This window comes from Leguminivora glycinivorella, chromosome 10 (genome assembly GCF_023078275.1).
Source record: "Leguminivora glycinivorella isolate SPB_JAAS2020 chromosome 10, LegGlyc_1.1, whole genome shotgun sequence".
In the NCBI taxonomy this organism is placed as follows: domain Eukaryota; kingdom Metazoa; phylum Arthropoda; class Insecta; order Lepidoptera; family Tortricidae; genus Leguminivora; species Leguminivora glycinivorella.
Genome location: NC_062980.1, coordinates 22,539,723 through 22,562,682, shown reverse-complemented (window position 1 = coordinate 22,562,682; position 22,960 = coordinate 22,539,723). Strand labels below are relative to the sequence as shown.

The window sequence follows — 22,960 nt, the reverse complement described above, 5'->3', positions numbered from 1 at the left end:
CCGCAATTGAAAAAAACATTTTTTTTTTCGAATTTCACAAAAGCGTTAGCTTCTGTTAGCCTAATATCATGTAGAATTAATAATAAACAAAAATAAAAGAAGACACGGTGTGTATTTTTTGTATTTGGGTGAATCAACTTTTTCTTGCCTGTTATTGCCATGGTTACGGTCCCCTGAGTCACGCTGGTTTTATGCAAAATTATGCTACTGCAATTATGCAAGCATAATGCTTGTAGTCCATGTTTGTAGGTGGCAAATTAAGGAAAGGGCTTGTTAACACCAGAGAAATGCATGTTTGCATAGTTTAAGTAGCATATTTTTGCATAAAACCAGCGTGACTCAGGGGTCCGTAAAGGGCCATCCACACTCATGAGACGCATGTCTTGCGGCGCGCAACGGACGTCTCCGCCGCGCCGCCCGAATGTAATTCAAAAAACGTCTCCTCAGTACATTTTGTATAGGAAGGACGTAAGACGCGCCCCCAGGAGGCGCGGCGGCGTCGCAAGACATGCGTCTCATGAGTGTGGATGGTCCCTAACCGTGGCAATAACTCCATTTGAGATATTTATTCCATTATTTACAGACGGAAACCTTCCTGGACAGACAGGATACTGTACAAAGTGATTGCGAACAACTACGAGAACATCACACTGCGAGCCGATCTCATATCTTATAACCACGTGCCTTTCTACACGCTGAGCGACCACAAGCCTGTGGTCGCTCAGTTTAATATTAAGGTCAGTACTTATACATATTTATATATTGAGATGAAACGTCCAAGTTCAAGGGAAGCATTCGCTATACTCTGTCAAACAAGTCTGTCAGTAAATAAGAACAAAGAAAACTGTATGCGTCCTTTTCTTTAGGGTGCTGCAGAAAAGGATACCTATAGTTTTCTTAGTTCTTATTTACTGACAGACTTGTTTGACAGAGTATAAGAAACCTAAGGTAAGAATCTCTTGTCGCATAAATACACGGTGAAATAAAAAGGGCCGTTCTAACTTTGCACAGTGACTTTTGAGGTACAATAATGAACAAGTTTAACCTAACCACAAAATTAAAATTTTGAAAAAATCCCCGACTGCGACATAGTAGACCGATTTTCATGAAACATGGCTAAGAACACTCCCGACTAACTCAGCTTTCAGACAAAAAAAAACTAAATCTAAATCGGTTCATCCGTTCGAGAGCTACGATGCCACAGACAGACACACACACAGACAGACAGACATACAGACAGACACGTCAAACTTATAACACCCCTTCGTTTTTGCGTCGGGGGTTAACTACCGTGAGACACTGATATATTATATTAAACATGTAAAATCGAGTGGGTAATGTAGGTAAATGCTCCTCGTTACGGAGCGAAACATGTCGAGCGATCTTCGGCAGTTTCACGTGAGTTAACCGATTTTACGTGTTTAATATCGCTTATTTTCTCGCTCGCGATTCAATATTGGAATCTTTCCCTTGCTCGGGTATTAATATTGGCACGTGCGGTTAAACAACTACTTTGCCCCCTTGTAAAACAAATAACTATTATCGGCTTGATAACTTTAGTCAACGTTTATGAATAAGGTGGTTAAGGTTTACAAACGTCTTGTAGTTGTATTACGTGCTTCCTATGACTTATGAACCTTGTGTATGTTTGTTTCTTCTGTTTACCAATTAGCATCGTGTCAATGCTATTCGCGCAATAAAGTTTCCGAACGTGTGCGAAAATATCTAAAGAAAATAATATTTTTGATGTTTCGATATTGAAGTCTATCTTATCACTTATCAGCGTATCACATTGTGCCACAAGGCCCACAAGTCCTAATGAGTACTTGAATGAGTCTTTTTTGGGGTTCCGTAGTCAACTAGGAACCCTTATAGTTAGCCATGTCCGTCCGTCCGTCCGTCCGCGGATAATCTCAGTGACCGTTAGCACTAGAAAGCTGAAATTTAGTACCAATATGTATATCAATCACGCCGACAAAGTGCAAATATAAAAAGTGGAAAAAATGTTTTATTAGGGTACCCCCCCTACACGTAAATGGAGTGATTTTTTTTTTCATTGTAATCCTAACGTGTGATATATTGTTGGATAGGTATTTAAAAATGAATAAGGGTTTACTAAAATCGTTTTTAGATAATATTCATATTTTCGGAAATATTCGCTCCTAAAGGAAAAAAAGTGTCCCCCCTCTAACTTTTGAACCATATGTTTAAAAAATATGAAAAAAAATCACAAAAGTAGAACTTTATAAAGACTTTCTAGGAAAATTGTTTTGAACTTGATAGGTTCAGTAGTTTTTGAGAAAATTACTGAAAACTACCGTGGCCCGACACGCCCTTGGCCGGTTTTAATGAAGTAGATCTTCATTAACCTAACCACAAAATTAAAATTTTGAAAAACCCCCGACATAGTGGACCGATTTTCATGAAACATAGCTAAGAACACTCCCGACTAACTCAGCTTTCAAACAAAAAAAACTAAATCGAAATCGGTTCATCCGTTCGGGAGCTACGATGCCACAGACAGACACACAGAGAGACAAACAGACATGTCAAACTTATAAAACCCCGTTGTTTTTGCGTCGGGGGTTAAAAACATACATTTTGAAATTGACGGGCCATAGCCCGTAATACCGGTCTACGACCTTAATCAGCAATTCTGCAATATCCGCATCTTCAGAGGCTTCCTGCCTCTCACAGCTAATAATCAATAAATAAACTGTAGCCTGCGGTATTACTCGACCGATACGACCTTCAAACCTTCAAGAAAATAATGTACACACATCTTATAGTTCGGCAACGCACCTCCAACCTGGTGTTTTTGGTATTTACGGGCAGTGATCGCCAAGGCACACCTCGGATACTGGCGACCAAATATATGAAAGAGGCGCGTTCCTAGCAGTAGCACACAGTCTAAGCTCGTGTAGGTGAACGCGTACTATGTTTGTATGAGTGAAATATGACAGGTCGACTGTTCGCGTTTTTGGCAGGCGGTAACTGTGAGGTAACCGAGAGGGGGTGGGCGGCACTTTCAGCGGGAGCGGGAGTGGCCATACTGTACGATAGTACTCTTTATTATACTGTGGTCTGTGGCCAAGGCGACCTGTCTACTTGTTTACCAATTGCATAAAAGAAATCCGTATACTCGTATTATTATAAAATATAAATATTATAAATAATGGGCCTGTGTGGTGACGGGTTAAGAATTTCACCACCCCCTTTCTTCCCGTGGGTGTCGTAGGCGAGAGGCTGGCAACTTGTCACTGCAATGTCACAGTTTCGTTTTCTGTCAACCCCTTATTTGCCAAGAGTGGCACTGAAGCTTTAGTAGTTTCATGTGCTCTGCTTACCCCTTTATGGGATACAGGCGTGATTGTATGTATGTATTATAAATAATGTGTTGTGTTTTAGAAGTCCGATTATGAAGTTACGCGACTTTCTAAACCCAGCTAACGGATTTCGTTTTCACTTTCCTTGCGATATTAATGCATGGCTACTTTTGCGCCGGGTCAGCTAGATTTTACTTTTATCCGAGTCACTTTTACTTTCATAATAATTAACCCCCGACGCGAAAACGACGGGGTGTTATGTTTGACGTGTCTGTCTGTTTGTGTGTGTGTCTGTGGCATCGTATCTCCCGAACGAATGAATCGATTTAAATTTAGTTTTTTTGTTTGAAAGCTGAATTAGTCGGGAGTGTTCTTAGCCATGTTTCAAGAAAATCGGTCAACTATATCGCGGTCGGGAGTTTTTTCAAAATTTTAATTTTGTGGTTAGGTTTGTAGGAACAGTTTAGCTATGTCAGCTCATATTCAAGTAGGTGCGCACCGCGATATGAGCTGACTAGCCAAAAGCAATATCCTGTCAACGAAAGAACGAGACGCCAGTCTCACTCCGACCATTGTAACGTTAACTGGTTATTTTAATATACGGAGTTAATTATAAAGTGATTATTATTCCACACCCAATAGATCACCTCATATAATATAGAAGTACGGACCAATAACTTCTAAAGGTTATATCATGAGATAATTCTGAGAGAATAGGGACGGGCGGGACATACTAACATGGGTTTTTATAACCTAAACACAAAATTAAAATTTTGAATAAACTCCCGACCGCGACATAATGGACCGATTTTCATGAAACATGGCTAAGAACACTCTCGGCTAACTCAGCTTTCAGACAAAAAAAAAACTAAATCAAAATCGGTTCATCCGTTCGGGAGCTACGATGCCACAGACAGACACACACACAGACAGACAGACAGACAAACAGACAGACAGACAGACAAACAGTCAGACAGACAGACAAACACACAGACAGACACGTCAAACTTATAACACCCCTTCGTTTTTGCGTCGGGGGTTAATAAAAAATCTATAGATTCATACCACTGGTAACAAAAAATATTATTGTTCATACCAAAGAGGATCAAATATATAAACAACTAGCTATTGCCCGCGGCTTCGCTCGCTTTAGAAAGAGACAAAAAGTAACCTATGTCACTCTCCATCCCTTCAACTATCTCCACTTAAAAAATCATGTCAATTCGTCGCTCCGTTTTGCTGTGAAAGACGGACAAACAAACAGAGACACACACTTTCCCATTTCTAATATTATATATAAGTACCTATGGGTTAAGCTAGGAACACACTACGCGGACGTCCGTCGTAAATCGACCGCGGACGGGAATCTGGACAATGGAAATACACATAACCGTGCAAACTATCGCTCGACGGACGCGGACGTGGCCTTGAGCGCACGGACGTCCGATCGAAATCTGGCTCTCTGGATGTTTTGTTCCGTGCACACTGATAGGTCGCGGTCGCGGTCGTTTTACGACGGACGTCCGCGTAGTATGTTCCTAGCTTTAAAGTTTAGTTGTTTCTCGACACATGATTGAAACTTTTCAACCTTAGTTTTGACAATTTGGGCCATACTCTTAACTTGATATGTGATAAAATTAAAATATTAATATTAGAACTATCTAGCCGAGAATCACCCAAAGATGTAGCGCCATCTAGACCACCGTACATTTTTCGTGACGGTTCCGAGGTAGGTTTTTTTCTTAGACTTCATCTGTCTATACGGAAATTTGTTATTTGTCTTTAGGAAAAAGAAGCCGTATGTCTAAAACATTAAATTCAATTTTTATAAATATGAAATAATCATAAAAAAATCGTAAAAAGAAAATTAATTCGCGACCGTGACAGGACTCGAACCTGCAATCTTCGGATCCGAAGTCCGACGCCTTATCCATTAGGCCACACGGTCCTTGTCGCTTGTAGGCGAAAATAAGCGTTTCCCCCGCATTTTCATACGCATACAGTTGCTCACCAACAATTCATATACAGGCTGGCCCAAATTAACGTTGACAAAGAATAGGGAAAGTTTGAAATAAACCAAAATATTGAAGTTACCGAAAATATTTTTTGGGCCTATATTGTATATTTCTACATTCACCATGGATATTTCAACAGCATTCATGTCAATTTCGCAAGGTTTGCAATGTAGACCAATTGTGTAAAAAAATTTTTTTGTAAATTCATAAGCTCGATACGTTTCAGCCTACTTATATACGTAAATTCACCCAACTTAAAACTATTAAATTATCAAACTTAAAACTATAAATTATCAATCTAAAAACCCTAGCCCGTTTATTGATTAAAAAAATTAGAATATTTTACAAGCTATACGTGCAAGAAGTCACACTAGAGGTGCAGCGGCATATCGTAAATTTTATTGTTCTAATATTTGCGTTTGTACTTCAAAGCCAAAGGAGGATATTTTAAAAAGCTTCGATATATTTGGTCAAAAATTATTAAGGTTTCACATTTTAATTTGTAGGACAATCGTTCATGTAAGGACAGAAAAAGATTTATATAAACGTTTGTAAACGTACTTTTTGGGCCACCCTGTAATTTCCATAAAGTTCGAGAGAAAAACCGTTACAGATGCAGTGTGAAAAGATTTGCCTTCGTAACGTGTCATGCTATTTATGTTAGTCTCAGTCACAGAGAACCTCCTATATCTTGTATATTTTGTTCGCGATACGAGTCACCAGTGCCAGGGGTGCGAGGAGCGGGCGGGGAATGTGTTAAGCGCGCTGTGATTGGCCGTTGCAAGGACGGCGGGCAGTCGCGCCAGATGAAAGGGACTGTCCCTCTACTGACGCGTAAGTGGCCAATGTAAGTTGACCTATGCCGGCTCTGAATAAATTATAAATATGACTTTTATGTGGAATGTAATGACGTCTGTTTTTAAATTTGAGCTTCTTGTTACCTTTCCACACCATTTCACACTACAGGTGGACATCTTTAAGACATCAAAATACCCTTTTTCAATTTTTTTACTGCGAAAAACACGCGCTGCTTTCGGGTCTGTTACTTGGTCGCTACTGATCGGGCACGGCGAGCGCCCGCGCTTATATCAGTGCAAATACTAGGAAGGCTGGCGACCGCGAGTCGTCTTGTAATGGATGTCTATAGGGGTTGGTCTGTGGTCTCAGTACAAGATGTATTGACATTGATTGAACTAAATAGCATGGCAAATACGAACGTTTCCGGAAAAATACGAAGGAAACCCTTTTCGCACTACATCTGTACCGCCATGCTGATTGAATAGAGTTGCTGCTATCTATGTCTGTCTTTTTGAGTATACGGTGTGCTTAATTACCTTAGCTTATATTTTTTCCTGTTTATGGTGGTAGTGAATGTGGTCATCCATATTTTTTGTAACTTAGAGGTAGTTGCTTCTTAACATTACACTTTTAATTGTCTATGTCTACTGTTAAAGGTATTTTATAAGTTTTTAACCTTTTTCATTTCACCATAAATCGCAAAAAAATGTCTTTCATACATTTCGACTGTCATGCCAATTTTTTTTCGCGATTTCAGCATTGGTCCCATAGTAAAAGTTGTTCATTATGATCTCAAAAGTCACTATGCAAAGTTTGAACGGTCCTTTTTATTTCACCCTGTATATATGTAACTGTATTTACTAACATTGCACGTGCATGCGTAGATTCGCCAAGGCATTCGCTCGCTGATCGAGCGCGAATCGCCCAAGCCCCGAGCGAGCATTCGCACGAGGTCAGCTGTCATGGCGCCCATGACATTGACAGTAGACGACAATCTTGAGACGACTACTAGGCCTCTAACCAAACTTACAATCTTTGACGCTCCGGAACGAATAATACGCAATTTGGCCGCTGTAGTCTGGTATTTGTCGCGTTAATAAGAAAGAACGATAGGGAAAGGAAACCACGAAATGAAATAGAGCGTCAACCATTGCACGCTTGGCTATATTAGGACCTGATGGTTTAGAAAAAATAATCTTATAGTCAGTTAATAACCTTTTAAGGGGCTGACAACACCCAACTGAGCAAAATTGATGTTACTTGCGCAGTTTTTTAAGACAAACTAATAGTTTTAGTAAGGCAATTAAATTATATTTTATTATTCATTATATTTCAACGAACATAGCCGTACTCGATACACGATTTTACGAAATTGGCTCGATAGAAAAAAATTGCAAAGATTGGTCTCGAGTTCATCATTTAACGGTTCTATGTCGTTCAATTATTCACTTAGTTGTCTTTAATAAAAATTACAATAACAAAAATATACATATCTAAAACACTAACGAAACATATTGCACAAAAAATGCGTCTTTCTATTTTATTTTAATATTTTTCCGTACTTTTCCTACCTAGCCGCCCTGTTTTAGTGACATCGCGCTCTCACTTACTCCCATGCGAATAGACATTGTACGCTAGCGTCAAGGTCATTGGGTGCTGTCAGCGTCTTAACCATTTTATCACCATTGATGTTGAGACTGTAGATGTAGTAACTAACATTTGCACGCGCATGCGTAGATTCGGCACGGCTTCATTCGCTCGCTGATCGAGCGCGAATCGCCCAAGCCCCGAGCGAGCATTCGCATGAGGTCAGCTGTCATGGCGCCCATGACATTGACAGTTGACGACAATGCGGAAACGACATCTGACGGGGTCGACGGAGCGAAAGTTGTTGCTGATGTGTGTGACTCTAATGAGGTAATTGTGGAGGTGTGCTAACAATGGGCTGTTATACATTATAACATTTATAACAGCCCAGTGTGGGAGCACCGTGAGATTTCAAAAGTTCCTTATCGGGCGTAATCGTAAAATGTACAGTTAAGGTTTAAACATAGATGCGGACAAAGAACCAAAAATACGTATCGTTAGTAACCTTAACAGCCCAGCCACGACATTGGTGTAAAATTATGGTATTATCAATAAGTAATTGATTTGAATTGAATTGGTCTAAGCGCGACAGCGGTGAGCGGCGGCCATACATCTGAGCAAGACACAGCGATGGGACTTTTCATTTACACGTATGGCTGCCGCTAACCGCTGTCGCGCTTATACCAATGTCGTGGCCGGACCGTAAGTCCGTTTTCACATTATCCGATCCGATAGCGGATGTCGAAAGGATTTCAATGGAAAAAATCCAAGATGGCGCCTGTTTGGCACATGTTTCGCATCTATATTTTACAAATGTATTTTTCGAAAGGGGCTTCGTATTTTTCTGGAAACGATCGTGTTTGTCATGCTAGTTCAGTCAATGTCAGTACATCTTGTACTGAGACTGAGACTGGCTGAAATAGCATGACACGTTCGTGCGTTTCCGTAACGATACGAAGGCCAATCTTTTGCACTACATCGGTAATAACTTGACTGTACAATACCTTGTCTTGTTCCTGTATTATCGCTCTAAAATGTAAATGCCTTTTTATTATGACTAAAATCTGAAGACCGTTTTGAAAGCTCACGCACTGTATATAGCTAGTGGCATTTTGATTTGTTAACCTTTTAACTGCCGCTATAGTCTCGTATAAGACATTATTTTTAGCTCATTTCCACAACTTTGTCTAACCTTGTACAGGCGGCGACGCGAACATACTGTGGTTAAAAGGTTAATATGTACTCTTCTTTTTATTTATTATTAACCCTTCGTCTGTTTGTGTCAAAAAATCGTCATAAAAAAATTAACTTTGATATAATTTTTTAAAGTCATTGCCTTATGTTAGGATCCTTGTCAAACACAGACGAAGGGTTAATAAATCTCGATTGGGGGGCAATTGTAACTGGTCCATGTTTTTAACCGCCTTCCAAATCTCAAAGGAAGGGGTTATCAAGTCGTCTGTATGTTTTTTTTTTATATTTTTTTTCCACCGGACGATACAGACGAATTGATAACATAATCCAACATTTGAAAGTATTTATCACCAGAACCCCAAAGGAAGGCGGTTTTTTTTTCTTAAAAATTATTCAGTATGAGGTTGAGTTCTACATGTATCCACTGAAGACGCCTACCATATATAACCGGTGGACACTCTATTTAATAATGCAAACATTGTAAAACATGTTAAAAATGGACAGTTACATTTGCCCCCCAGTCGAGATTTGCCTCGCTGTATCCTATATAATCCTATATATATTTAAATTTTATTGCATGTTAGTTTTACTATTAAACCGCTAACATTTCCTTTCAAAACCTGTTCACGATTGCGTACAAACTTCATTAAAAATACACAATTTACGTCACAAAAGTAGATTCAATACGTCATATTTCTGGTTTTATAATTACATAGACGACAGTAAAGAACATTATCTTTTAAAATAACTTATCAAAGGTCTGATTGCCCTAATAGCTATACGAGCTTATACCACCTTTCGCATTCTACCATCGGACTCTTAGGGCCTATCGCATCAACCTCATTTGACACACCTCATCGTCACGCAGCAGAGGTCTATGGAACTTCCCATACAACAAAATTTGTCGAATGCTTTAACGGTGACAGACGGTTTGGTCCCTTAGACGCACGGCCGGTTTCCATCCTTACTTGGTAGATATTCCGTCGATTCGCACGAAGCGCTTTGCTTCTTCTTATCTTATGCGCACTGCCAAGGAGTGGAATTCTTTGCCGGCGGCTATATTTCCGAGCTCATACAACCCGGCAACCTTCAAATCAAGAGTGAACAGGCATCTTCTGGGCGAGCTCACTCCATCGTAGGCCACGTCTTTGCCTTTGGCTAGTCTGTGGCCAAGAGTAAGCCCATTTATAATATGTAATAATAAAAAAATAGAACTTTAAAGTTAACGATACGATATAATTTTAAACAGATTTTTGAGTACACATTGGTGCTATTTTATCGCTCACATTTTATTGTACCTACTTTTTATTGTAACACTCTATCACTATATATATCACTCTATCAATTATTGTAACGTCGCGCGAAGAGGAAATTCGTAACTCGTGTAGATTTAAAACACTTCGGTCGTGTTGTAATTTATCGCCACTCGTTTCGAACTTCCTCTTTTCGTACTTGTATTTTAATAGTACATTACGATACAAGTGCGTAAAAGTTCGATACGCCAAATCTTGGGATTAGTTGTCAAAGCGGACCCCAGGCTCCCATGTTCCGTGGCAAATGCCGGGATAACGCAAGGAGGATGATGAAAAAAGGAAGTTCGAAACGAGTGGCGATAAATTTTCTTTTTGCACGCGTATCGTACGACGATTTTCAGTACAGATGGCCATCCGAAGTTTCGACCTGACATATAATGAACCACTTCTCACACTAGTGCGTAAAAGAAACTCCATCTGACATACTGAAAATATTGTAATGTAATATTTCTTTTATCAAAAAATACAAATGGATATTTTTTCCATTTTATATTAGGTATAAGGAAAACTATTACGGTTACAACCGCATTTACGTGTAATTTTTAATATTTCCACAGACGTTCTCAAACTACACGGAGAAGACGATAAAGTTCGTACTCAACAACCAGAAATGGTACATCGGGGACTCAGAATATAGGATGGAGTGTATCCTGTCTCAGGACGTCGAGATTCATCCTAACGACTGGATCGGCATTTACGATGTAAGTATATTAACTCACTCACTCACCCACTCACTCACTCACTCACTCAACAACCAGAAATGGTACATCGGGGACTCCGAATACAGGATGGAATGCACCCTGTCTCAGGACGTCGAGATTCATCCTAACGACTGGATCGGCATTTACGATGTAAGTATATTAACTCACTCACTCACCCACTCACTCACTCACTCAACAACCAGAAATGGTACATCGGGGACTCCGAATACAGGATGGAATGCATCCTGTCTCAGGACGTCGAGATTCATCCTAACGACTGGATCGGCATTTACGATGTAAGTATATTAACTCACTCACTCACCCTCTCACTTATTCACTCACTCATTCGGTCAATCACTCGCTCACTCACTCAAAATGGTATATCGGGGACTCCGAATACATGATGGAGTGTATCCTGTATCAAGACGTCGAGATTCGTCTGGATCGGAATTTATGGTGTATATTAACTCACTCACTCTCTCGACCGCCAGAAATGGTACATCGGGGACTCTGAATATAGGATGGAGTGTATCACGTGTCAAGACGACGATACATCCTATCGACATTTCCGATGTAAGTATATTAACTTAATCACTCACTCACTCACTAGATCTCGCACTCACTAACTCACTCGCTCATTCACTTACTCATTTGCTCACTAACTCATTCCCCCACTTGCTGACTCACTCATCAACTCACTGACTCACTACCTACCAGGTACTTTTAATCAAACTTACGATGAAGGTGTTATTAATTCGAACGTGTAATGCAAATTAACGGTTTTTCCCGTTATTGTTGCTTACTGTCTTACGCACGTACACGTACGAAACAAAACAAACAAACATACAAACCTACGTAAATCATAACATAACCTTTACGCTTACCAAAAAAAAATGTGCCGTTGACTTTTACCCACACGGAATAAAGTTCATTTCTACGTTAGCACACAAAGGAACGTGTGTGTGTCTGTTTATTTGTCACGGCAAAACGGAGCGACGAATTGACGTGAATTTAAGTGGAGATAGTTGAAGGGAAGAAGAGTTATAATGGTTGCTGTTGGTCTCTTTCTAACCCCCCCCCCCCCACCATTTCCCCAGCATTCCGCAATAGGCTCAGTCAAATCAGCTTCCTTTTATGAACTGTCAAAACGAATTTAAATGACTTGCTAATATGGAATTAATATGAAATCGAATTGAGTGACGTCACGGTCAATCCAGTTACTTTATATATCTCTACCTGACTTATTAACTAGAATTTGGTGTTGTTTACTGTTGTTGCTTTGTTATGTTTTATTTTATGTAGTTAGCAGTGATTTAGTTTCGACACTTTCGACTCCTATAGCAGTATACTGTTAACATGTTTTGTAAAAAAATTTTTTTTTTTTCTGAACAGGAAAGTTCCCTATATTCGAATTTAACGCGAGCGGAGCCGCGAGCAAATAGTTGTTAATAATATTATGTAACGTTACGTCAATCGTAAGGAAAACTAGTGACCTTCACTTATGATAATTGGTACTACTGTGTTGTAAAACGCCCTCTTACATTGTATCTGGTAAACAAGGAGTGCTTGAGATAAAGTTATCTTGAAATCTTTCGTGTCTATTCGTGAGTATTGTGTCTGTGCGCGGTGTAATATGAGGAAACCGAATAGTTTTAAGAGCGTATTCTTGTTCACCAGAGGGCGGCATTGTTCATGGCAAAAATCAGTCGTCAATAGAGATGGAACGTTAAATTTTATCTAATATCGATTAAACTGAATTTATCAGTATATTGTTGAGTTGTTTTCGTCGTAAGTAAGACAAGGATACATTTGGATTAACAACACAATACAACATTAACAATTTTTTCAAACGTGAATTAGTAGACAGAAATGGTAATTACTTTTAATCTAATCAAAGGGTCAAAATCAAATGGTCGAATAGCTAATCACAGGTCAATGATAAAGTCTGAAATGTAAAAGGTGACTGGATTTATCGATAGCTGAAAATGTCGATAAAATTTAACGTTCCAACTCTATTGACGTTTGATTTTTGCCATGAGCAAATTCGCCCTCTGTTGATCACATTTCAAGGCTAAACCGTCATATAAACTTCTAGATTTTGCCTAGGCAAAAACTACTAAAAACTAGTAGTTTCAAAGTTTTTTTAATACTACGTCGGTGGCAAACAGGTATACGGCCCGCCTGATGGAAAGCGATCACCGCAACTTATGGACGCCAGCAAATCCCTACTTTATTTTTATTTCATGAAATTGAAATTTCCATGACATAATATTAATTTTGATACATAACAATCTTAAACGACATTCATCATCATCAAGTCAAATTAACTGCTTTAAAATTGATAAAAGTAAAACCAAATCTAGTAATAAAGATGATTTAACTACTGGAAGCAGTGATAAACGCATTTTTTGCGTTAGTTTCCTCGCTATAGTGAGCGGAAACGTTTTGTGTTACACTCGAGTGCAATAGTTATTTGTTTTACAAGGGGGCAAAGTTGTTGTTTAACCGCACGTGCCAATATTGATACCTGAGCAAGCGAAAGATTCCAATATTGAACCGCGAGCGTAGCGAGTGGTTCAAAAAGTGGAATCTTGAGCGTTGCGAGGGTTTCAAGGCACGAAGGTTAAACGAACTTTGCCCCCGAGTGAAACACAAAATTTTCCACCACACCAACACGAACAAAATACAGACTATAAAACATCAAACTAAATCAAATCCATCAATTTATTCAATATTTAGAATTAAAAATCATTATTTTTAAGTAAATTCTAACACCCAGCGCAAGATATCAAGTTAAAATTTGTATGAAATTACTTTGCACTCTTGTGGATAAAATGCAATTTTGCTATCTGTTTTCGAATAGCAAAGAGAGCCTTTACCAGTTGGTGTGGTGAAAATGTATCTTACTTCTCGTGTGTTAAAAAACTCGCAAGTTCAGGATTCTATTCTCGAACCTTCAACTATAGGATCCTTTCACTTGCTGGTTTTCAATTCCACACTCGGCGTTAAAATACAACTTTGCCCCCTTGTATAACAAATAACTATTATTTAATATATATAATTCCTTTTTTCCAGGCATCATTCCACAACCTAGACGACTACATAGCCTACGAATACATGGCCAAAGTGCATCGACCAGAGATCCAGCCGGTACATGTGGCCCCGGGGACTAGGGTAGTGATACTAAGTTTCCCTGTGGGCAGCGGAGTGAGGATACCCGGGTTGTACCGGTTCATATACTTCAGTCAGCCGAACAATGATGTACGGAGCGTGTTAGGTTAGTATCTATACCTGTCTTCATCCTCCTTGCGTTAACCCGGCATTTTGCCACGGCTCATGGAAGCCTGGAGTCCGCTTTGACAACTAATCCCAAGATTTTGGCGTAGGCAATAGTTTTTACGAAAGCGACTGCCATCTGACCTTCCAACCCGAAGGGTAAACTAGACCTTATTGGAATTAGTCCAGTTTCCTCACGATGTTTTCCTTCACCGAAAAGCGACTGGCAAATATCAAATGACATTTCGCACATAAATTGCGAAAAACTCATTGGTGCGAGCCGGGGTTCGAACCACCTCCGGAACGAAAGTCGCACGTACTTACAGTACCGGTCAAAAGTTTGAGTTCACCCTTTGATTTCGGTACAAATGAGTACTTTTGTACGATAATTATCTTCGGTTTGGTAGTCGAAATATGTTTTCAACTTATGTATTTTATGGCCTTGCCTTTGCCACTAATTGAGACACATCTTTACACGAAACAGTTTTAGCCAGATAATATAGGCCAAATAATTATTTAGCCTATAAGATTTGAGGGAAACAGATGTTAAAAAAATATAAATTGTTTACGAAACAAATTTTGACGTCTGAACTACAAAAAACTATCTCTCTAAAGCAGTCAATTGTACTGAAAACAAGGAGTGAACTTAAATTTTTGACCGGTACTGTACAGCTGGGCTACCAGCGCTTCGACCTAATTAGTATCTATACCTATAAGCACAGTATAATAAAGAGTACTATCGTCATACCTCGGACAATGGCGATCAAATGAATGAAAGAAGCGCGTTCCTACGCACACAGTCTAAGCTCGTGTAAGCAAACGCTTATCATGCTTATATATGCAGGGTTCGAAAATATCCGATATTTATAATAAATATCAAAGCATCGGATATTTATGATATATATTGGATATATCGACGACAACAACGTATAGGGTACAATCTGCAATTTTTTTTTCAGAAAATTGCACCTTATCCACCAACGTACAAGGTGCTATACAAGAAAAAATCGCAGATTGCGCTTTGTACGTTGTTGTCGTCGGTATATCAACTTTGATATATATCCATTTTGTATGGAAGGCATTTCATTTTTTTGTTGCGTTATTTATGAATACTACTTTAGATAAGGAAACGTTTTGTACTAAAAAACAAAATTTTGTAGAAAAACAGTAACAAACACAAAAGACGTTTTTACCAATGTTACATTTTTCAAAACCATTTTTGTATTGAAATATTTATTTAAAAAAAGATATATATGGGATATTTATATTCATTGATATTTATCGTCGAACCTAGCTGGATATATATCCGATATATATATCGGATATATATCTTGATATATATTCTCGAACCCTGCTTATATGAGTGAGATCACAGGTCGACTGGTCGCGTTCTTGACAGGCGGTAACTGTATAACCACAGTATAATAAAGAGTACAGTATAGTATGGCTATTCCCTGCTTCCCTCTGAAAGTGACGCCCACCCCCTTTCGGTCACAGTGACCGCCTGTCAAGAACGCGACCAGTCGACCTGTCTTATCTCACTTATACAAGCATAGTACCCGTCACTTACACGAGCTTAGACTGTGTGCGTAGGAACGCGCTTCTTTCATTAATTTGATCGTCATTGTCCGAGGTGTGGCAGAGGAGTGACAGAGACAGAGATACAACCAGTACGTGTGACATGTGTGACACCATCATGAGTGACAAAGATAGCAGTATCACTTTTTAAAAATAAACTGATTTGACTAGTAGGAATATAGCCTATACTTTTCTGTTGCACTAATAACCATTGCCCGTTTGGTGACGGGTTAAAAATTTCACCACCCCCTTTCTTCCCGTAGGTGTCGTAGAAGTCGACTGTGGGATATGGGTTAAATTGTGGCGTAGGCGAGGGGCTGGCAACCTGTCACTGCAATTTCACAATTTATTTTTCAATCAACCCCTTATTTGCCAAGAGCACTGAAACTTGAGTAGTTTCCTGTGCTCTGCCTACCCCTTTATGGGATACGGGCGTGATTGTATGTACGTATGTATGACGTACGTAATAACTATTGTAATTGTCTTCACAGGCGTCTCAACCCCCTTCGAAGCGAGCTTCAAACCCGAGAGCCCCCAATGGGCCTCCACAAGCACCCCCTCCCCCAAACCCCCCACCACAACGGACGTGTTCACCGACTTCACGGGCCTCGACGTTGCGAACCTGTCGCGGCACTTCTCGCATGATCTCAGCATCGACTGACTAAAGAGTTACCTGCCTGGCTCGCCGGCGAACGGACGGAAGGCGCCTTAAAGGTCACAATGAAAGGTCTACATAGGTTTACATATACATTGAATTGATTCCTAGAAGATATATAAATAAATAAATAATATTATAGGACATTCTTACACAGATCCACAGTAAGCTTAAAAAGGCTTGTGGTGTGGGTACTCAGACAACGATATACATAATCATAGATTAAATATAAGAAGATCATACTATCCCATACATTAAAATGCGACCGCCTAAGAACGCGCATACACTAACCACACAGATGGCGCCACAAAAAATGTCTTGTAGCTTTCGATTATACTTGTAGATGGCGTTGTCACTTTTGACATAGATTTTTGGCTCGAAAGTGACACTTAAGTAGTGTAGTGTATGCGCGTTCTTAGGCGGTCGCATTTTAATGTATGGGATGGTATGATCTTAATCTATGACATAATATACAAATACTTATATACATAGAAAACATACATGATTCTGCGCTCATCACTCAAATAAATGCCCTTACCGGGATTTGAACCCAGGACCGCGTATATGAAAGGAATTACACATTGACGCCACAAAGTTGAACAAAAAACAACGTCTGTTTTTATATCTATATGTAAATAAGAGAAGTAGATAAGCGAATTCCATGGCTTTTAGACAATAATTAGTAACAAATGTACATCGTAGTACTAGGTAAGTATTTATACTTTTGATCAAAGATATATATAACTCCGTATAGACAGATAAAGTCTAAGAAAAAAATATAAGTAAATTTTAGCGTAAGATACAACGGGGAAAATCTCGACTGGGAGTTAATGTAACTCCGGGCGCCAAGCTCTCGGTAATAGGCTACTAGACTCGTATCGAATTTAGCACATCAAGTTATTGTTTTCTGTAGTATTTGACTTAAGAAATCAATATTTATAGCTTGCGGGGATTAAAAGTGCATGATGACTGCGTGTTTTTAATTAAAGATGTGTGTATGTTTTTTTTTAATTAGGGACTCCGAAAACGGTGTTGGCCAATGGAGTGACGTCACATAATTCAGATCAACTATGGAAATTATAGGTAGTAATCTGATCTCCATAGAAGCAACCTCTATTGTATTAAAATTCATAGTCGTTGACGGGTGTGACAATGTGAAATATTTTTTCTAAATATACTGACGTCATGTCATAGATATTCTATAGATTAATATGGTTGATATTGTTTTTGCCTGATCACGTAAAAGTAAAGTTTTAATTATTTTTTTGCGGCTTTTTAAGTCGTAATAAAATATGGTACTATTTTTTTTCGTTTAATTAGACAGTAATTAATAATATAAGACATACTTTGAAAAAGGGTCAAGTAGCCTATTGTGTCATATACTTGAAAATTTCGATCCTTGCTTTCGTGTACCGATGGCCGAGTGGTTCAGGCATCCGTCCGGTTAACGGAGTACGCTGGTTCGAATCCAGCTTGGAACACTTGGAGGCATTGGTCATTTTTTCTTTGTATATGACATTTATTTAATGTCTAATGTAACTGTCCAATTTTTCCATGTTTTACAATGTTTGAATTATTAAATAGAGTGTCCACTGGTTATATATGGTAGGCGTGATCAGTGGATACATGTAGAACTCAACATCATAGTGTAATGATGGAAAAAATTGATTAGTTACAATTGCCCCCCCCAGTCGAAATTTGCCCCGCTGTACCTTAGATTATTTTTATTTATTTATTTATTATAAGCCTATTGTGTCCCACTGCTGGGCAAAGGCCTCTTAGATTATTTAACTAATAGAATCCAGGAGGGTCGGTTTATATGTATTTATATGTATAGATTGTATTTTAGCTGTAAATATTGTATACAAGTTGAAAAGTACATGACATATTTATATGTAAAAATATATAATCTAGCTATCATTAGTCCAGTTAAAAATACTTATTATTATGTTTGGTTAGCGCTCGTATATCAAGATATATCACATAGGCACACTTGCACCAACCACTTAACTCAGGGTTAGTGGGCTGGCATCTGTCAAATCCCATATAAAATGGTGGGTTAACCCTCGGGCGCAAGTGGACATTAGTGCATTTTCACACTATCCGATCCGATATCGGATGTCGGACCGATATCCCATACATTACAGGCGCCATCTTGGATTTTTTCTATTGAAATCCTTCCGACATCCGATATCGGATCGGATAATGTGAAAATGGAGGTTAACCCACCATTTTATATGGAATTTAACAGTTGACAGCCCACTAACCTTGAGTTAAGTGGGTAGTGCAAGTGAGCCTTAATGTTATAATTATGGCTGGGTTAAACTTAAGTATATAATGATAATGTGATATAGATAAATTATATACATAATCAATAAGTACGCATAATACCTACACGGCAATGTAACCTTTACTATTTGTATATATATAAGTATTATTATTATTTATCCTATCAAGAGGGTAGATAAGTAAATACTGCGTATACACCAACACAAGTATGTATTTAATCATAGAAGTAATTAGTTATCTTCTTGACAAGTGGATACATTTGTTAAACCAATACTTGAACAAATAAAATGATAACATAAGTCATTGAGGTATAATGTACTAGAGAGGACACTGCGAACAAAAAGTTTGCGCTACGAACATAAGTCCATGGACTTATGTTGCCTCAGTCAGTCTCTGTGCGTGGCGTGTGGAGGTTGTTTCTTCCTGCACACAAATAAAATGTAAAAGTGCCTTCCTGCGGAATAAGATGCTGTTTAAGCCATACGAGAAAAGCGAATAAAACTGACGGTGTCACGTTTCATCGGTTAGTAGACAGTCCATGTTGATCTAACTTTATTTAAGTCGTTATTTTAATGAAGGGACGCGCTCCTCAAACGCGAAGCTATCGCCGCCATTATGTCGAACGAAATCATAGATTAATCGCGCAGACATGACATGTAGGTAATAAAGTATAATAATTGTGATTATATTCTGTTCGCAATATATAAAAGACAAATGTTTATTTCACGTTATAGTTATGAATATTACACAGTACTAACACGAGTTTTAATCCATAGTTTCATACAATAATTATGATTTTCTTCAAGGGCAATTAAAGTATATGAAAAAATTCAATAATGTATTTTTGCTTCACTCAGTATAACGTAAATATGCCATGTATGATAGTATTGATAGTGCTAAAATTAAACAACTTAGTATTTTACAACAAGTATAAAACACTAAACTACGAGTACACTAAAAGTGTCGCGTCTAGGTGATTGGTCTAAGTCATACTCTATGACACGGTACCTCCCCACGCATGCGCCCCGCGCTGCCGGCCGGCGCATAGACTTTGGGTTGTCATTTCTAGTACGTTAGTACATAGTAATTCAATGACATAAGTACCCTGAGTGAAGATAAACCGATTTTGATAAAGCATGCCTTAGAAGTTCTATCCTAACCAGAAATATATAACGCGTCTTGTTGCGGAATTTCAAGAGAACGATTTTTTCATAGTATATACTCGTAGGCACTGGTCTCACGAGCGAGAGCGGTCTGAAAAGCGAGTAATCAATGAGCTATTGGCGTTAGAAACGAAAAAAAATGCCGAGAACAAAATAAAAGAGACAGCTTCAGCTAGCCATTTATAGTTTTTCTATTACTCGCTCGCGTTATCATCGCGTCTTTTATTTACACGGGAGCGATTGTCTTTTGTTCGTTTCTATAGCCGATAGCTTATCGCTTATTCACATTTGGTGGGATTAATGCCATAGAACTGTCAACACTTTTACATTGGATCGCATTGGATTAACAGCGCCCTCTTGACAATGCTCATGTGATATTCCTGGTCAGGTTTTGGAACCACCGCTAGTAATCGTGTTTATAAAAAACTTAAGAAAAATAAAAAAACGCCTTCAAAAAATAAGCGCGTTACAAAACACGGAAAACTAAAAAGCAAAAAGTAATAATATGATGATTAGATTTCCTACCTAAACATAAATTATCCAAACATCCAAATTCTAAAAGAATCAAAAAAGAATCAATTATTTTTGTAAAATCGGTTCACAATTCTTGGAGATATCGTGTTACTCGATATCTCCAAGAATTGTATACATACAAAAAAAAGTCAGTCGAATTGAGAACCTCCTCCTTTTTAGAAGTCGGTTAATAACGTATTTATATCGACATATTAGTATACACAGTGTGTCTGAACAACCCTCACAAAATAGGTTTATTTTTTCTGTAGCACCATTGCTTTAAAATCTTACTTTAAATATTACGGGCTCAAAATAATAGCTCACTTTGACAATAATGGGCTAAATAATGTATTTTATTTAGAATTCTAACACAGGCAATGAGTTTTCATTGAAAGCCATAAATTAACCGTCCTCTTAGTTTTTTTTATTTCTTAATTCTATTATGTAACAAAAAAACTAAAGAAATCCATAGACAAGTACAGAAATATGTCACGGATAAGTACCTAATTATAAACACCTAAATCATAACTAATACAATTCTTGTTTTATTATTAAATGCCTTATTTTATTACTTTTTAACAAAAATAAGTTACAAAGTTTGAAATGTTAACTTAAGACCATAATATTGGCACTTAGAAATTCTACTTCAAAGATTTTTAAGAACTGAAGTCATATAAAATTAGTGTCTAGGTATAACTACAGTTTCAGTAACTACAATTTCTGCTCACAAAATTAAAAAATAAATTGACAGACAGACGGACAGAGTCGCACCATAAGGGTTCCTTTTGTACCTTTTAGGTACGGAACTCTAATAACACAACTAAACCAGAGACTTTCGCTTACGCCCGGTCGGTAAAAAAAAAACCGCTTGGCACTTGTTTCTTTCAGTAACCATCTGCGTACGAATTTTATAATAAGTACTTTTTTGGCCGTTTTATATTGGGTCATTGTGACACTTTATCGTTGATGTTAAAACTTTGCAACTTTTAAGTGCTTAAGCCTTGATTTGTGTTTCGACAAAAGTTTAGGCTTTTGGCCCATTAGTAGGAAATATGAGTACTTATACTTTGACATTTTAGACCATGATACATAATAATAAAAACATAACCACAAAATTAAAATTTTGAAAAAACCCCCGATTTTCATGAAACATGGCTAAGAACACTCCCGACTAACTCACCTTTCAGACAAAAAAAAACTATAAATCGGTTCAACCGTTCGGGAGCTACCATGCCACAGACAGACACACACAGACAGACAGACAAACAGACAGACATACACGTCAAACTTATAACACCCCGTCGTTTTTGCGTCGGGGGTTAAAAACTGAGTTAACAGACTATTTATATCTTTGGGATTAAATAGAGTTCTATAGTTTATTTTAGACTGATAAAAAGAAATTGGCTTCGAAAATAACATCGAAATGACAGATCAGTTATACAAGTAGGTGAGTTCGACCTGTTATTTTCTTTAATGTTGACAATATGATAAATGGTTACATAATGAAATTGATAACAGTGTTATTAAAATGACAGTTTCCTACTTAGGTAGACTCACATGTGACATGTTTCTATGTAAGGTGCATTGGGGTAATTTCGAAGGTCGTCTATTACCATCATTTCCGTCATATCATGATTCTCCTTTCGAAATTACCCGCGCATATCTGTGCTTCGAAATTACCCCAATGCACCCTATATTGTCATTATGTTGAGGTATCGAGACAAACCTTATTGATTTAACGATACTGTTGTAATTAGCTTTAAATAAAATAAAAAATGTCGCAAACTAACCGAAATAAACCCCACCTTAACATAAGTATAAATCACAGATGTCATATATACCATAGATCAAGCAAACGTATCTACTTAGCGTGTCAAATGAACTCAGTGAAATCCACTGAGTTGTCCGTCTTTACTCGCAGCTTGCAGCTTTCGGGCGTCAAATTTTGTAAGTTGAAGTCAACCAAAACATAAAAAATGCCTCGTTACGTGATATTCAATTGCAACAACACAAAAATTATGAACAATCAAGAGCCTGAGACATATTTAAAATTACAGGCAAGAATCAACTTCAGTACAAAATTTGACACGCTCGGCCCCTATACAAATATATGAATTTGTTTCTTCTATCTAAATTAAGTTCTGTGGTATAAATTTTAATTTCAATAAAAAACCTACACACAAACTATCTTAATAATAGCACTTTTTTTCCCATGTTTTTCAATGTTTGTATTATTAATTAGAGTGTTCACTGGTTATAATTATGTATATGACAGCAGTGGATACATGTGGAACTCAACTGAATAGTGTAATAATGGAAAAAAATGGATCACTTACGTTGGCCCCCCAGTCAGGATTTGCCCCGCTGTACCTTAGTTAAAAGTTTCTTGTCGTCAACATTTCTGTCACTCGTGAAGTTTGGGGGGGTTATTTTTGCCCACCTTGTATATTATTGCCACATCCCGAAACTTCAGTTACCTCAATAGATTCTTGCCAAAATTGTATTACATTATATTACAAAACATCATTTATAGTATAACACTTTGTATAATA

The 22,960-nt window shown here is 38.0% G+C and overlaps 1 protein-coding gene and 1 non-coding gene across 3 annotated transcripts in view; one reads left to right on the top strand and one right to left on the bottom strand.

Moving 5' to 3' along the window:
* Positions 1 to 16,709, top strand: part of LOC125230083 (inositol polyphosphate 5-phosphatase K-like) — a 30,092-nt gene extending 13,383 nt beyond the window's left edge. The window contains exons 6-10 of one of the 2 annotated variants that reach the window (XM_048135088.1): positions 584 to 737; positions 7,877 to 8,056; positions 10,791 to 10,934; positions 14,010 to 14,211; positions 16,280 to 16,709. In XM_048135088.1, the coding sequence (XP_047991045.1) occupies positions 584 to 737; positions 7,877 to 8,056; positions 10,791 to 10,934; positions 14,010 to 14,211; positions 16,280 to 16,449 (850 nt within the window). In that variant the 3' untranslated portion in view covers positions 16,450 to 16,709. The remainder of the gene's footprint in view (positions 1 to 583; positions 738 to 7,876; positions 8,057 to 10,790; positions 10,935 to 14,009; positions 14,212 to 16,279) is intronic. The other variant, XM_048135089.1, reaches the window with a different exon arrangement.
* Trnar-ucg lies at positions 5,202 to 5,274 on the bottom strand. The gene has a single exon. It is a non-coding gene; the product is annotated as a tRNA-Arg (tRNA).
* Positions 16,710 to 22,960: the final 6,251 nt, after the last annotated feature.